Source organism: Balearica regulorum, chromosome 20 (assembly GCF_011004875.1).
Source record: "Balearica regulorum gibbericeps isolate bBalReg1 chromosome 20, bBalReg1.pri, whole genome shotgun sequence".
Classification (NCBI taxonomy): domain Eukaryota; kingdom Metazoa; phylum Chordata; class Aves; order Gruiformes; family Gruidae; genus Balearica; species Balearica regulorum.
Genome location: NC_046203.1, coordinates 2,522,217 through 2,538,687, shown reverse-complemented (window position 1 = coordinate 2,538,687; position 16,471 = coordinate 2,522,217). Strand labels below are relative to the sequence as shown.

The following is a 16,471-nucleotide window of genomic DNA, read 5'->3' as shown; positions in this document are numbered from 1 at the left end:
ACTCTCTTCTTGATATTACAGCAAAACCAGCCATGGACACCAAAAGCTGCAGTACCTAAGTGATTCCAGATCGCAGTCCAAATTACAGCCTAAGGGACTCTGTTAGAGAGACCTGGGCACTTCCAAAGAGTTACTCTAATCTACAGGTTTTATCAATTAAAAAAACCCCTTTTGATTAAGGCACTCTTAAGTGGGGAAAGAAAAAAAAAAAAAAAGCAGTGGGGATTGTAGGAACATTTTGCTGACTCCAGAAGCAGTAGCACAGGATCTGAAATGATAACTTACCTCTGGATTGTGCTGAAGCAGGTCACTCAAAAACCTCTGGCTTTCTTGAACCTCTAGCTTTGCTTTCTCCCTCAGCACTGTAAGCTGCTGCTTCTGCTGGAGCTGGTGGGCCTGCATTAGGAAAGGACATGCTATAAATGATATTTTAACCAAGTCATATGAGTCATCAGAGCTGGGGGACCAAAGGGCAGCAAACTCTGAGAAGGCAGCACAGGTATTGTGCCACCAACTCCTGTTGCATCCTGCTGCCTTTGGAAGGCAGTACAAACTCTTGCTTTGGCTGCAGCAGAACAATGCATTCTTCCCCACCAGTGATAAAATAGGATCCCCAACTATCAAATTAAGGTTGACACTCCTCCCTCGTGACTACATGGGCTTTATAAACCTGATGCAGAGTCAGCTGATGCAAACTGATTACAGCCTGCATACACCTGAATGCAGGGATAATTAGCACCTTTTTTCCTGGGATAGAAGAACTGGAGTTGCTCTTTGCTTGTTGTATAGGTTGCTTACTGTACCTTCAGTTTATGAGCCAGTAGTAGGGAGGTTTGCTTCAAATTGTCCAGATGGCTCCTGTGTTTCTCTTCCAGTGCTGTGTAGCTAGGGTGTCCCTCACCTGCAGAAGCTTAGGAAATAGGCATTAACAGTCACTGTGTCTTAATTTAAAAAAAATACAAAGAAAATAATTTGTGCTCCATTTAATAGATGCTGGTGAAAGAAAGTATCAGAATTTACCAGAGGGAGGCAGTGGAAGCAGATTCCTTCAGATTCCAGGTGCTGCCTGTGTTTCTACACTGTCAAAGTCCTTGGGGATTTAGGCATTTGCTAAATGTTTTGCCAGCAGGGCTGGCTTGCTGGCTTACCACTGAGGCCAGCACACCTTGTAAATAATCTAACAGCATCATGATATTTTCAGTGAGGTCCCAGGGCATCTGCTCCTCAGCATTCTCTACTGCATTTCAGGTCTGGCTGTACTGCTCAAAACATGCCTGAGTCCTCATGCGTAGACGTAAACAGGGGATTGCCAAAAGGGAAAGGTGGGATGTGAACATTGTTCCGAACTGCATTTTCCTTTTGAATCCTCCCTGGGCCTGTTTTGGAAGCCTCCCAAATTTGACATCTGCCTTTATTCCTGGAATAACTTCTCTGCATACATTTACTTCTATCATATCTGAAGAAGGAAAATGTCACTACCTACATCCTGTCAATAAATCTGTTAACGTAAAGTCCTGCAAGTATTGGGGAGAGGGGAAGAGGTAGGACTCAAGAGGGCCTATGCTGGGAAGGGGAAGGACTGGGGAGCAATTCCCATTGTAAGCCCGAAGTCCAGAGCATGAGCTATGGCCACTCTTGCTCCCACTGCTCCTTCACTGCACCAACAGGATCAGACCCACCAGTTACAAAAGAAGAAAAGCTTCCCAACCTGGTCACCTCTATGGGAACTCTAGCAGCATCACACGCGCTCCCTCCATCTTGCAGCTTCTCCCTGTACGGGGGTGCAGGCTTGATTTCTCTCTCGTCACAAGGGGAGACAAACCCATGGAAAAAAACTTTTGCTTTTAAGTGGGGAAAACAAATCTTGTTCCAGGTGCACCCATTTCACTGCTACTTCCTTATTATAACTCTCCTGTCTGTCTTTTACAGTACAGGTGATGTAATGTTTACCAGTGATATGTTCTTGGCTGCTTTGAGCTTCTCAGATGAATTGCTAAGCTTATGCAAACAGGTTGCGTGTTTACTCTGTGCTGTGCCACTGTCACAGCAACCAGAGTCATAAATGAATTGAAATGTGTGTCATAAATAGAAATAGGTTGGACTTGGAAACTTCAGATAAAATCTGTATCCCTATGCCAATTGTCTGAATCCAAATTACCCCATGCCTCAGGATAAGCCCACAACATGCAAGGTTTAGTTTTGCTTTAAATACTGAAGGATCTTTAATGTGGAAGGAGCAGAGTTGTGGGCTTCTTTGCATGCCCGGATGCTTTTTGTGTTCATGTGGATGTGAGTAAAATAAAATGTTAATGCTTCAAGCCTGATGCAGATTTTCTATTAGAATGCTGCTGTGGTTTTATAAACAGCTTGACTGCAAATTTCACTTAGTTCTTACAGTGTTACTATAGGAGGCTTTCCTTAACCCCCTGCTTTTCAGAATCAAGAGACTGGATGAAAATCTCATCTTTTATTTCATTAGTGTGTCTCTCCTTATTCTGGAGGGTTGTTTGAAAAGGCAAAATCATACTGAATTACCCAGAAATCACATGCCCAATAAAGAGTTCATGCTTTTAAAAAGATTTTTAGTTTAACCCAGTCTTTCTAAATTTGAGGACTGATTCAGACTCTTTAATGCTTATAGTTACCAGAGCTGATTTTGTGAAATGTTATATTTAGGAAAATCCTGTGGGTGAGAGAGCTTTTGTTTCTATGGGGAAGTTTTATTACTGGTTTTAAGCAATGTAATAGAAAAAAGACAGTCCTTCAGCAGGTATACAGACAGCTCATCACTTTCAAAAGCCAGATAACAATGCCTTCTTCAATATTAACAAATAAGGTCATTTTATAAAAAAAAAAAAAGTACAAGCTAAATTTATGGTTGCTAAGGTGTCTTAGTAGCTTTTAATACTAATATCTGGCCATTCTAAAGTATGGGAATCTATTAGAACATAGTTTAAAACTGGGAAGTATTTTCAGTTTGTGCCTCAAACTGAACAACGTTATTGTTGTTCTGCTCTAAGCCTGACCAATAGTATTGATCTCAAAGTGAATAAAAAGTTTGTTCTGATCTGTTTTCACTCCTTTTGAACATAATTTTCCTAATTGTGGCTATTTCCAGATGCATTTCTTGTGTTGCCACATGCTGCTTTAAAGAAAATACCATCTGGCTAAATTTCACGTCCTCTTACGTTATGATGAATGGCATTTTACTGCATACCCAGATAGCTTCAATGCACATATGCTCAGTCTTTAAAAAAAAAAAAAAGCTATTTATTAAATCACTTTCTGCTGCACCTGCAGAATCTCAGTAAAACCCTGTAGAATCTCTGTGACATATAATTAAAAAAGCTGGGCTAAAAGTCTCATTTTTCTAATCACTTGAAGCTAGGCAGAAGCACTTACTGCTGCTTTCCTCAAGGACAGCTTTTTCTCTTTCTGCCCATGTCAGCAATCAGTCCAAACCAGTTATTACAAAAATATGTACTTGCAACTGGAGATGCAAGCACAACTTTGACTACATTATTGCCTGGAGGTGTATGAAGATGGGGCATAAAGAGTCCTGAAAGGCTGCTGTGGAATGGAGCAACAGATCCAGAAGGAATTAACCTGTTTGATACCCAGGTCAGGGCAATCCTTCCCCTCCAAAGTTACTGTCCTAGCTCAATTGCTTTATTATTGTAGAATGCTGTTCAGAGAAGGGAAAGGATGGGTGGAATACCACCCGGGCATTTCAGTACTTTGTTAGCATGCAAGAACTGAGCTGTAGTGATGACAGGTAAATGGAGATGCAGAAAAGAGGTTTGCTAACTCCTGATTACAACCGAGAAATGCAGCACAGGCGACAGGATGGCTGTTTGGCTCTTCTTCAGCAAGACCTGTGAGCCAAGAGCAATCCCTAAGCAAGAGTTTTCTAAACTTGAAGGCTACACTTGTTTATGCAGGAAAATCAATGGGCTCAGCTGCATTCTTGAGTACCTTGGAGAATCTCTATTTCCACGCCTGCTGAATCAGTTTCTTCTCTCCTCTATAAATACGTCTGGTAACCCACTTGCCATTGGAGAGTAGCTGCTTGCTAAACAAGGGGATTAATGTTGCCTGTGCTGCTCCTGTCCTCCCCATATTTTGTGTTTATATCTAAATCCTCTAGTGCGGAGGGTTGGCCAGAGTTCAGCTTCCAGCCAGATGTTGCAGCACATGGCAATACCTCACCCTGCTGCTGCCCCTCCCACGTGTGGCATGTCACATCCAGAGCAGCAGAGCAGCTCTTGCTGCAGACTAGCAAGAGAGAGCTGGGCCTGAATCTGGACCTAATCAGAATCCTGAATTTCCTTGGAATGATCCTTCTATTACTCATCAATTATACTAAATTCCCTCAACCCACTACACTTGCAATACAGATACCAAAGCCCCAACCTGTATGGCAAAGCAACACTGGACCGTGCAGAGCAAGAAATGCGCATGTGTGTCCAGATGCTTTGCAGTGGTATTTTGCAAGTAACAGCACACTATGGAGTAGCAGCATGGAGAGGGACAAAGTCCTGACTTTTTGTGCGCACACAGGCTATAGGATGATTTATCAGCCAGCTATTAAGCAGTGCAAATACAGACTCTGAGGGTATGGAAAGAAACTAGTTCAGAGGGAGAAAACTGGTATCAAAGGAAGTGAAAGCAATTCTCAAGAGCAATTCTCATGGTGCCTGTCACAGAGTCAAGCAGCATGCTATGCTTCAACGCTGCCATCATTGCAGACAACTTCAGGGATGTTTGGAGGCTGATGATGGAGCTCACTGAAGCTTCACCAGGCAGAAGCTTTGTGAAGTACAAAAGGCAGTGTGAGATTTTGAAGCAAAACACGAAGAGCTGTCTTACCTCAAAACTATCAATCAGAGGACAATTAGCTGAAACCATGCTGTTACACTTCTTTGCTGATCCCACTAATTTAATCATTTCTCCCTCTGCTACAAGCAAGAAGCCAGCTCCCTCTAGTGATATGAGAAAATACGTCAATCAGCAGTTAAGGGGAAAGATGTTACGTCTGAATATATTTTCTTTGTAGTCCAGGTTAAAATTCTGCATTTTAAGAATAATGGAAAGCATGCCATTTGCTTTTCTAATGCCAATTACTTTAAACCAGTACCTATGCTTAAGCTTCAACATTTAGAAAATACTTTTTTAACAATGAATTTCAGCTTAAACCTTGTTTCTGAAATACAAAAAAGGAAAAACTTCAGAGTCTGGCCTGATGAAATGAGCTTTCTGGCTCATTTAGTTCAATCTGCCTCATAGTCCAGTTGCAAGGCTGTAGGAAGGGGCACAGGAAAAATGTTTTCTTAGATCACCTAGTTCCCTTATTTAATAATGATACGGAAACTTGGGTACTGTGGGCTGTATTCAGGGGGTGTGCTGCAGTATCAAGGAAAGTACAGCTCATCTCCTCAGCTCCCTGTGGAAGAGACCTGGTGGTCTGGCAGGAATGATAGAAAGATCTGATGTAGTGGTGTCTCTGAGATAAGCAGACTGTGCAAACCAGTTCCTCATCAGCTCGCTTGGTTATTCCAAGTTTTGTGCCTAAACTGATTAGAGATGCCTGTAAGACCTACGTGAATTACTTGCTAGTGATGCCTGTGGAGATGATTTGTGTTCATCACAGCATGTGCTTATAGCATTTGTAATTCTGGATTTTATGCTGGCTGTGTTTAAAAAGAAAATTCAGCTGTTCAGAACAGGTTCACTGTCTTACTCCAGGCAATAAATAGTTACAAATATTTCATGAATATCTGCTTCTTATACTGGTTTTATTATGTTTGAAAATGAAATTTGTTATTTTGTCAAGTATGTTTACTACAGAAAATTTTTCATCTCTTTAGCATAGAAATTAGCATTAGGTGGTGCATGTATCTTTAAAAGGTAAATATTTCTCTTTTGCAGCAGTTGTATAATTACACATTATGCTGCATGTGCACGGGGACTTGTGTGTTCTGTGAAAGAGAACAGAATCAACTCCTGGTGTGATGCATTATAGCAGACAATACAGCCTTGCATCTGAATGCCCTTTTCCTGACAAGAGTGGCGAACGGATCCACTTGTGACCCATATTTTAAACCCACATTGTCTTCAGGATGACAGTTCTGTGCCTCATCTGCAGCAACATGGCCCGTAGTGGAACTGCTGGCTTATGGTCAAACCTTGGGCTTGAGCTCGCTCAAACGCTGTCAGCTCCTGCAGATGCTCAGAGAAGGTAAAGGTCTCTCCTGGCATAGACATGAGGCAGCAGCTCCTACTGTTCATGTGGTGAATAGCGGATGGCAGGGTCTTTTTGCCAGATAGCTTCCAGAATTGGGACCCTTAGTTATTAATATTAAATAAATACAATGTCTTCTGCTTATGGTAAACACTTCAGACAACAGACTTACTGTCCAATCATGTCAGATGCCCTCCTCATCCCTGGGGGGTGGGAAGAAGCATAGTAAACAACGCTGGCTTCTCCACCACCTCAAAATCCAATATTACATATAAAATTTTGTGGGGAAAACAATGAAGAATCCTTAATAAGAGCAAAGGCTTTTTGTAAGTACCCTCTTTGAGGAAAGGTTATCTGATCTTGTTCTTTTGTCTCGGAAAAGCCCTTAAAACAATGCACCATCTGCTACTGTTTGGTGGAAGCAAGCAGAGATCTCTTCATTCTGAGTGGCCTGCATGTTACTGTTTGCCATTTAACCCTTTCGGCCACAGACCTTCCCTTGTTTCTATGCAAACATTTGTTGTGAGCAGAAGTGGCGATACCCTGCACCCCACCCTTGCCTTGGCCAGCTCTGCAGCACCCTCGAGCAGATCTCTCCATTCACCCTGCATCCTTTGTTAACACCTGTAAATGTTCCGTGCCTTGATGTGTCTTGGTGTACATTTACAACAATATCCCACACTTATCTGATGTGGTAATTATGAAGAATTAATTGCAAAGGTCCTTGAGACCTTCAGATGAAGCTGCAAAGTGCTGGTAAATGGGCTCTGGTCTGCGAGGGGTTTGTTCTTTTGGGGGCCGTCTGTAGCTGTTGCTGTGTCATTCAGCACAGGAGCAAGCTGTGAGGTGACACCCTGGTGAATTCAGACCTGTGAGACAGCACCGCACTGCGTGGAAAACGCAAAGCATTTCTATTGCATTGTTTAGTGGGGTGTATCTGTTAGATTGGCCATTTTTTCATTTTTCACCTTTGAAATCTGGAACACGAACCAGCTATTTGACATTCCCCCTTACCCTAAAAGTTTTTCCAGTCCTAGTCAGAACCGTTAGCAAGAATTCTCTTGCAATGAAGGGACTACTCATTCTTTTGCAATAGCATAAGACGTATCTTGGGAGGGCACTGAGTAACCACTGTGCTCTGACGCTTTGGGAAATGCCACCTTACCAAAGTCCTGCTCAAAGCCATGGTGAGTCTCAGCTCCAGGGCTCCGAGCGGCAGGGGACTGTAAGCTGAGGCTGTCCGGGGTCCTCAGGGTCCCTCTGGGAGACCAGTTGGCAATTTCCTCTTGACTCTGAACTTTGAAAACAGTCTCACACAGGTAGTGATTCCTCTCAGCTGTGAGTTCTTCCTGTGGACTGTGTCAAGGTAACAACAACAATTACTCAGAGCTTTTTAGATTGTTCATGAGTATAAGCAATCTTTTGAAGTAAAAAAAAAAAAAAAAAAAGAGGTTATTTCATTTTAAGAAAGCTGTTATTTATTAAATTTTGTTAAATGGAAACAAAAGACTCACTGAAAAATCATACCTACCAATGTACAAAATCCCCTTGTACCTTGATCTGGTCAGGAAAGCTAACACCACTTGTCTTTACCTACTCTAAATACAGCTCTGGAAGAGCTGGATATTTTTCAACCTGGTGGAAAGTAGAAACAGCAACCTTGCAGTTTGAAGCTTAATTTATGAGGGCTGCATTGTACAATCCGTGCCATTGTTAGGACTTGGTTGCACAATCTAGCTCTGATCCTTGGCAAAGTTTTCTGAAATCTTTAGAAACAGAAAGTACTGATCTCTGTTCCAGCATTTCTGGAACATGTGCTGAGCATGATTTGCTATATATACTTTAATATTTCAAAATAATGTTGGCACCACGTCCCAAAGTCCTGATGAAGATCTCAGCTAACTGGTTTTACTTTGTTTTGATCTGTAACTATCTGAGCTTAACTCAAAAGATTAGGAAGGAAGGTGTGAAAATGGGCATTTATTGATCAAACCTCAGCTGAAACACAGGCAGAGACACTGAGACACATTGAAATGGCGACAGATGTTTTCCTTTTTATACAGAAAAATGAACGTGGAAATTTTTTTTTTTTTTTAATCGGCAATCAGCTTAGGGAAATCTCATTTCATTTTTCTCATTAATAAGCTTTTCTTTGTTTTTCATGACCCAGAAACTGCTAAAACGATTAGAACAGCTTCCACTAACGTGTCTTGGATATAGTCTTCAGAACGTGGGAACAAAGGTGGATGAGAGAAAAAGATAAGATCTAACAGGGATTTCTTGAAAAGCAGTTCTAATATTTGTTGGGCAAATGCACTGAGTATTGTTTCTGCATTTGTGTTGTGTTAAGTTTTTTAGTCAATGCCACTGTTTCCCTTGGCTCTTGAGAAATGCCTCCTTCTGTTTGGAAAGACTGATGCCAAGGTCCAAATCCAACCCTGCCTGTTTCCTGGGAAGGCTACTGCCAGCATCGGTGGAAGTCAATGCAGATTCTACAGAAAATACTGGGATTAACAGGAGTGGGCAGCAACGCCTCTCCTCCAGCCACAACCAGCTCTGCAGCAGGCATAAACCATCACAGTTCCCAGAGGAGGCTCTTTGGATTTGCATCCGCTAAAGAGAAAGGGTTCTTGGATCTGCAGTAGGAGGCAGAGCTGTGATCCGAGAGCTCCCTGTCTCAGGGCATCAGGCCTCTGCCTGGCGGCTGCTTCCTCTGCCCTAGCCCGCCAGGCTGCCCAGAGCGCTTTCAAATCTGAGCTTACGGCAAAACGTTATGAACTTTTTGACTTTCAAGAATGTAACAGAAAGCCACTTATATAGGTAACCGAATCAAAATAAGGATGAACTTGCATACACTTTTCTGGCGGTTTGGAGAATTCCCATCAGTGAGTCATTAGCATTAGCAACAAATCTCCGTCAGCCGCCCCTGCAGACTGCAGAGCAGCCGTGCATGAAATGGGAACATTTCTTATGGAAAGAGGCACCTGCGGGATTTCTTGCATGAACAGGAGTCACTGTTTTCGCAGCTATAATTAAACATGTAAACACAAAACTGCTGTTGAAACTGGCTGTGGATAAGATCATGTTCACGAGTGCTGATTTTGTAACACTGGATGTTTTGTATTTGTGAATGAGGCTGGCAAACGGTTTTTAACAGGTGGCTTTGTTTAGATGAACTCTTGAAGAGAATATCTATTGTAGTCAACTGCAGACTGATAACTCATAATCACTGGTAGCAACAGTGCAAGTCAGAGCATAGACCCAATTCAGCCACTTTTACTAGCACATTTTCTAACCTAGATGAGCTATACATGCATGGATTTACCAAGGCCTAAGAACACAGCACATTCCCGCCTGTTAGCAGAGTCCTGTAAAGTTTTGTACACTAGTCAAGAGACGGACTTCCTTCGCTCCCTGCTAACACTCCCCCCTATGGACTTCATGCACTCACAGCACAGTTGGGTCTGGAGCAGGAGAAATGATGACCCTGGAAATTGTGTTCCTCAGTCGATCCTGAACACACAGGTGTTCCTTTACCATGGGACTTTGTGTCTGATCATATTGTCCCCTTACTGTCTCTACTGCTGCATCAGAGGAAGCCCTCAACCCACAGGAGACGAGTCTGGAGTTGTTTACAACATAGCAACACTTTCCACTTCTAATCTCTAAATACAGTGGTATTTTATCTGTGAGTAGCTCTCCACATCTTTTGAAACAGCACTTGCAACAGGGTTGTGATTTATTTTTTGAGAGGTTTTATTGGTGGGGTTTTTTTTTCTGTGATGCTCTGAGGACTTTGTTTGACTCCGCTGCTCAAACACACGGGAGCTTTGCTTTCTCAGTAATTGCATTGTTCAGGAGATCAGTGCAATCTGTCTTATTTCTACTTTGTCTGATGCTTGTCCATTACAGCTGAGGGGCTATTCCCTTCGGGGCCCATGGGGGTTCTGCACCTACCTTCCATTACTGTGAATTAGAGTTGCATATAAGCACACACACATCAAGACAAGAGTAATGGACCCCACCATTTTCTTCAGACTGGTGGGCTGCGCTCTCTACGGTGCAGCGCACACGCAGCTCTGACTCTCTTCACTGCACGCTCTGAGTGCTGAGTGCTCATGTTTTATGCATTTGCCATCTTCTGTGACAGAACAGCTCCATAATCCTTGCAACTGATCTCTCAGAGTAGAAATCAGCCCAGCCTTTGTGAATGTGGTAGTTGTGCACAAAGAACAGGGTTTTAACTCAGTAATTCCAGTAATTACTGTTCATAACTTTGGTAAACTGAGCTGTCTCGACTTAGCTCTCCAATTTTCATTTTCCTCTTGTTTACTTTGCACTGTAAAGCTGTAAACAATCTTCTGAAAAAGAATGCTGTGCCTTATATCCTGCCTTCAGTTAACAAAACAGCTCTTTTTCCCCCTAGAGCTTTCTGGAGTTTTAACTGCAAGTCAGTTGGCACAGCCAGCTCAGCCCCAGACAGCAGTGACCTGCCTGTCAAGCAGAGCCACGTTGTCCCCGCCTGGGCAGGAATCCTGCAGCACCAGCTCCTCATCCTTCGCCCTGAATGGGAAGTTGGGGACACGGTGGCCAGTTTGCTGCACACGCGTCCTTTCTTTGGTAATGCCTGTCCAGGTCATATTTAATCGCCTAGGGCTCAGGGGATTTATTCTCTAAGGGAAGACCTCTCTGCAAAGGGATGTGTGTCCCCTGTGGGGACTCTGGCTTCGTCCTTCTCCATGGCTGGACAGGGGCACGGCCTGGTTTGCCGTTAGTGATTGCATCTGAACTAACAGGTCCCTTCGTGGTCCTCCCTGTCACCAGAGATGACCCACCTGGGGCAGTTATACGTATATGTCTTTGCTAAGATACAGGCTAAATGCAAAGGGTCTTCTATCAACTGCCATTTACATTAAACATTTAATTAACGTATGCTGACTGAAAACAACCTATGTTAATGTAATCCTTTTTTTCGAAACTTCCTGCTTCGAAACCTATTTTTCATAATAATCACCATGCTCTGACACGTGTCCTGTCCAAGGAAACTTAATGTTTGTGAGTAGGTGTTGCTCCACTTGGACACAACCTGTAGAGCTGCAGCAATCAGAATTTTTCACCCACTTTTGGAGCAAAGTGAGTGAAAACAATTACTAAAAATAAGTGTATAGTATTCAGTTGATTAAATCACTCTTTAATCCCCTGCAAAAAGGAGATCAGTGGAGATTTAACTAGGTACTCTTAAAGACAATCAATTTACTCTCCTGCCAATGCCATGCGTTAAAATACTGAGGGTTCATGCTGGGGTGGGGAGGGAGGCGCGGGCTAGGGGCTACCTTCCAAACACAGAGCTCTGAGCGGGGCTCGCTGGCCCTCCCGCTCCCGGGGGGGCGGTGACTCCGCAGGCGCGGAGGGGCGCGCAGCGAGCGGCCCCGGTGACTCCGCGGCGGCGGGCTCATGGCGCCACCTGGCGGCCGCAGCTCCCCCCGGCCCGGCCCGGCGGGGACCCAAGGTCCGCCCGGGGGCGGGAAAGGCAGAGCGCCCTCAGACAGGCGGGGCCGGGCTTGGCTGGAGAGAAGGAGTTCCCCCGGTCTGCTCCCAGCCTCCGCATGCTGCTGGGAGGTTGCATCGAGGGCAAAACTCCTGTAGGAGAGATCCTTCTCTCCAAAAAACCCCAGCTGAACCTTTCCTATTGATCTTCCAGCTCTCTACAGCTAGGTGGTTCCCTCTTTCAGTATATCTTGTGTCAAAATCTGCCTACTTGGCAATTCGCTGGGTAAGGAATAAAAAGCAGGCTGGCTCCATGCTGAATTGGTGCTATTTATTTTAACTACGTGCGTGTGTGGTGCATTTAGCAGAGAATAATATATCCAAATTTGTTTACCTTCTAGCGAGGACTCTGTGAGATGGAGAGGCTGGACTGGTTATTGGCTTTTCATGCAATAGGCTTATGTCCACCTCAGAGCTCTTATTCGCAGGAAAACCTTTTAAAAAGACAAATGAAGGCATTTAATAAATATGCTCTTTGTAGAAATGAAATGGCCCAAGCTTTGACATCTATTCTGTGCCTTTTTATGTGTAAGTACTTAACTTCCATATAGCTCTTCTTATCCACAGTTTTCTAAGTACACAGGGTTAGGTTTATAATTCCTTTCTTACTTCTGGGAAAGCCTAGGCACCAGAAGGTGAAGCGATGCATACAAAATCAGTGGCAAAGTCACAGATAAAAATAAGAGATGTAGTTGCACAGGTGAAATAAGGGGAGAAGAAAGTAATTAGATCTTTACCCAAGCTAGATCATACTTCTTAATGTGATAGCCCCTACTTCAGCCCCAAGTCACAGAGGAACTGACAGACTTCAGTGCTAACCAAACAGACATGTAAGAAGAGTTACTCACTGCTAACATTCTGGCCACTTTCTGATCTGAGATTTGCTGAAATTTCATGGTTCTGCCCTACTGATATAAAGATACTGAACAGCGTGTGGCTTGATATTTGTATTTGCTGCTGCCTAGGCTGCCTGTGCTGCTTGCTGAGGGCACCTCTCACTCTTCTTGGCATTAGATTTGTGAGCTGTGCAGAGAACAAGCCTGCAAACACTCAAGGCTCCAGCAACTGCTCCCTCCGAGCAGTATCGATATAGCCTAGAAGACCCACTGCTTGGGGGTTTTCCAAGACACAACACTTCCAATAGCCAAGGGGTATCAGGCTTAAATACGGCTTTCGTAGCTTTGAAAGATTTGGGCCATGGCATCTGAGCCTCCCTGTTGCATTGTGTCAACATGATCTACCTTTCAATGTGTTGCTCACGTCTCCCCCGGGGTCGAGATGCCTTTGTCCTGCGCTATGAGTGATCCATAGTAATTCCTGGCTCGCAGTACTCCCTTCAGGCAAAGGAGTGGGTATTTCCTTCTCTCTGTCCAGGGCTGTTTTTCCCTCAGTGCTACCCACAAGGCTAATCCTGCCCAGTCCATGAAATTCCCTATCTGATGACACACATAACTCATCAGGATCTGGGGTGTCCAGAAGCATTTGTACAGTCATTGTCCTGTCTTGCTCGTGCTTGCATGTCTCAGGCTCTGGGACAGACGAAGACTCATTGAAAAGGTCCGAAGTTGTCTCTGTCAATGTTTTGTCAGTAGAGTCTTTAACCCTGCTTGCTTCATTCAGTCTCTTAGTTGCTATCTCAATCTTTTCTGCAAGTTCCTTGGATAGATTATGTATGGCTTTCACTCGATCCTGTTTACTTCTGTACGGAGACAGATCAGAAGTCAAATTCTTGGAGTAAGGTTTTGCATTTTTCTGAGGAAGGAAAAAGCTCAGAGAAGGTGTGTGCAGAGCTGAGGGAGAGCAGTCCCTCAAGTCTTCCCATTTCAGAGGACTCAGAAACAAGCATTTGGATTCCAGTGGTGCTGGAGAAGCTAATGCTGCTCTTTTTTTAGGTGATTGAACCGTTTCTAGTAGCTGACTCCTGTTTAAACAAAAAAGGAAAACTGTCAGGTTATAAAGTTTTCTGCGCAAACCAGTATCCTCAGCTAGAGTGCTTCACAAAACAACAAGAAGCGGGTTTCCCTGTCGGTAGATACATTTGCAAATGATAGATTCAGGATGGAGCATGAACTGCTGATAAATGCAGACAAGAATCAGCCTGGGGCTGGCAAGGAATAATTATTCTTTAAAAATACAAAGCATAAAAGCAGGCTGAAAAGTTTGCCTCAACCTGGATAGCCAGAGCATTGGTCTCCTTCCATGCTCAAAAGCACTCCCAGATGCTCCCAGGATCTGTAACTGCGCTGGACTAGGGTGCGGTGAGGCTGATGGTAAGGTGAGATGTGATAATACATTAGGCCGTTGCTCTATTTTTTATAGGTTACAACAGAATCCTGAGAAAAGTCTGCAGCGTGTGCTGAGAAAGAGGCTTCCTAGGATGCTTTTTATGTCTGAGTACCTGCCTCTGTGATCTTTACTTAATAGAGTACAGGATGTTTTATCCAGCCAGGCCGTGAAACTCCTCTCCAGGATTCCACCACTGGTTTGCTCCTGAAACAGAAGTGACCGTTAGTGTAAGCACTAAATAGCTAGGCAACATGACGGTAATATTTGGCTTCTGTTCCGCTTAAGAATTGGTTCATGTAACTGGAAAACTGCATGTACCAAACAACAAATCTGGTTTTTTAGCTCAAGCAATGGAGATTTCTAGGCTTTTGGCCCTACAGTCCAGGGTTCAGCCTCCCTAATGAGCCCAGTAGTTCTCACCGCAATTAGAAGTTAATTGCTGTGTTTTTCCAGATAAAACTTTTTTCTCCCTGACACTTCAAAGCATTTGTATGAAGTGTATCAGGTCCTACGCGGTGCCATACTGATCAGGATTGGAGGGTTTTCAATCTGCCACTCCTTTATGACTTACTTGCTCAAGTTTACACTGAGGACTTTCTTCTGCAGAAGCTGTGTCCCTGATGAGCTTGTGCATTTGGTCAGAACACATTTTCTTTCCAATAGCTTCTTTCTGTTTCCTGTATACTTCTTGCAATCTCTTATTTCTCATATCCGTGGCCTGCACCAAAGACTTTTTCTCTTCTAGGCTTTTCTTCTTTCTTTCTTCATTCTTTCGATACATAAATTCCTGAACAATTTCAGGGCTGTAGGGATGAGGTTTTTTAACGTTTACCCTCCTCTTTGAAGCGTGTTTAAGGTTTTCTTTCTCAGACCATTTCTGTGCAGGGCTGTTTGAGTCTTTCTGTCTCTGAGGAGATGTGCTTTTTCCTCTGCTGCTGTTTCCTAAGCTGCTGGGCTTGGCTCCAGCTTTCATTAATGAAGATCGCATCTTTTCTCCACTGAAGGCAGAGGGAGTTATGGCCCGAGGTCCAGGTGAAGGAAAATGGATCCCTAGGTATCGCTGCAGAACTTCTACCTTTCCTTTCACAGTATCTTTTGGGAGCCTGGTATGTCTGTGTTCACCATGATACTGGCTTTGCAAATGCAGGTTCCTGAGTATTTGTTTTGTATCCTTGGTTGGTGCATTGCTGCCCCTTTCAACAGGCTTGCTGGGGGGAACCACACAGCTTTTGAGTTCAAGGCTTTTCCCCACAGGTTCGTTTCCCTTTTCTCTAGAGCTGTTTTCCGTCACTGGCATTGCTACAAGTCCTCTACCAGGTCCTGTGGAAAGCATTTGGAAACAACAGTGGTGTTATTACTTCAGAGATGTATCAATTCCTGTATCTATCATGTGCATCTCAAAACATGCTTCCTACCATAGGCCTGAGGACTATTTGTCTGCATAGCCCAGGCTTGTATGTCTGTTGTAACATTTCCAGTGTTCCTGGGAGAAGATAAATCTCTAAGGGTGAAATCTGAAGTTGCAGCGGTCAGTTGCACAAATGATGTGGAGTCCGTGGCCCTTCAGTATAAACAGAATTTAATATGCATGGGCAGTGAAACCCTTTATCGCATAAACCCCTTGTGCTGTTCACTGTAGCACAATGAGAACTCAGTGGCCAGCCTCAGCTATCAGAAGACCCCGGGAAGCTCTACGGCTGTGTCTGGCAAAGCAGCCCAGCTAAACGACAGAGTATGCCACGATGTGCAGGACATGGAGCTGGTGCTGTATCTCTGCTAGGGAGACATAACCTGTGTCGTGATCCAGACTAGTCTTACTTTAAGGACACAGTGCATTTCCATTGTCTCTTCAAAACCACAATGGATTCATTGTGCCAGCTGACCATGGACAACAGCTTTACTGGTGGTTGTTAACCTGACAAGTGAGTTATTGCAAGAGTCATTAAAGGTAGATGCTCAGAAGGGCCTTGAAACCTTTTGTTTCAACTAGTTTTAATGAACCACTTTTTTGTTTCTGTGCCAAAATGAGTTGTGTAGTGGAGAGGCAATGGTACCAAAGGTATTTGCTGTGTTCCGCTCTTCAGCTGTGCTCCTCAGATTTGGAAGTGTAGGGGGTGGACCAAGCAACTTTCTAGCTAACTTCTGACCTTCTCTCCATGCAGAGGCACTAGGTAGCTTTGTACCTGAAACAGAGGATTTATATTTAATTATTAAACCTTTGCATGTTCTTTGAAAGAAAACTGTAACTCTTGTTATAAATCTTTTTAATGGTGATTTCCAGGAATCACACTCAAGGTGTGGGGAGATCTAAAAAGTTTCAGTCAGAGCAGGTTTAAAAAAAAAAAAAGTTAATGCTACTTTGATAACAAAAAGGTTTTAAAGCACTCAAACTTTGGA

The 16,471-nt window shown here is 43.7% G+C and overlaps 1 protein-coding gene across 11 annotated transcripts in view; it reads right to left on the bottom strand.

Moving 5' to 3' along the window:
- Positions 1 to 16,471, bottom strand: part of CCDC187 (coiled-coil domain containing 187) — a 41,255-nt gene that overhangs the window by 14,989 nt on the left and 9,795 nt on the right. For 7 of the 11 annotated variants that reach the window (XM_075772189.1, XM_075772182.1, XM_075772188.1 and 4 more), the window contains 8 exons: positions 16,129 to 16,257; positions 14,646 to 15,394; positions 14,187 to 14,278; positions 13,030 to 13,709; positions 12,123 to 12,222; positions 7,407 to 7,597; positions 804 to 910; positions 286 to 396 (listed from right to left, as the gene is read on the bottom strand). In XM_075772189.1, the coding sequence (XP_075628304.1) occupies positions 286 to 396; positions 804 to 910; positions 7,407 to 7,597; positions 12,123 to 12,222; positions 13,030 to 13,709; positions 14,187 to 14,278; positions 14,646 to 15,394; positions 16,129 to 16,257 (2,159 nt within the window). The remainder of the gene's footprint in view (positions 1 to 285; positions 397 to 803; positions 911 to 7,406; positions 7,598 to 12,122; positions 12,223 to 13,029; positions 13,710 to 14,186; positions 14,279 to 14,645; positions 15,395 to 16,128; positions 16,258 to 16,471) is intronic. The other 4 variants (XM_075772185.1, XM_075772187.1, XM_075772191.1 and 1 more) reach the window with 1 other exon arrangement.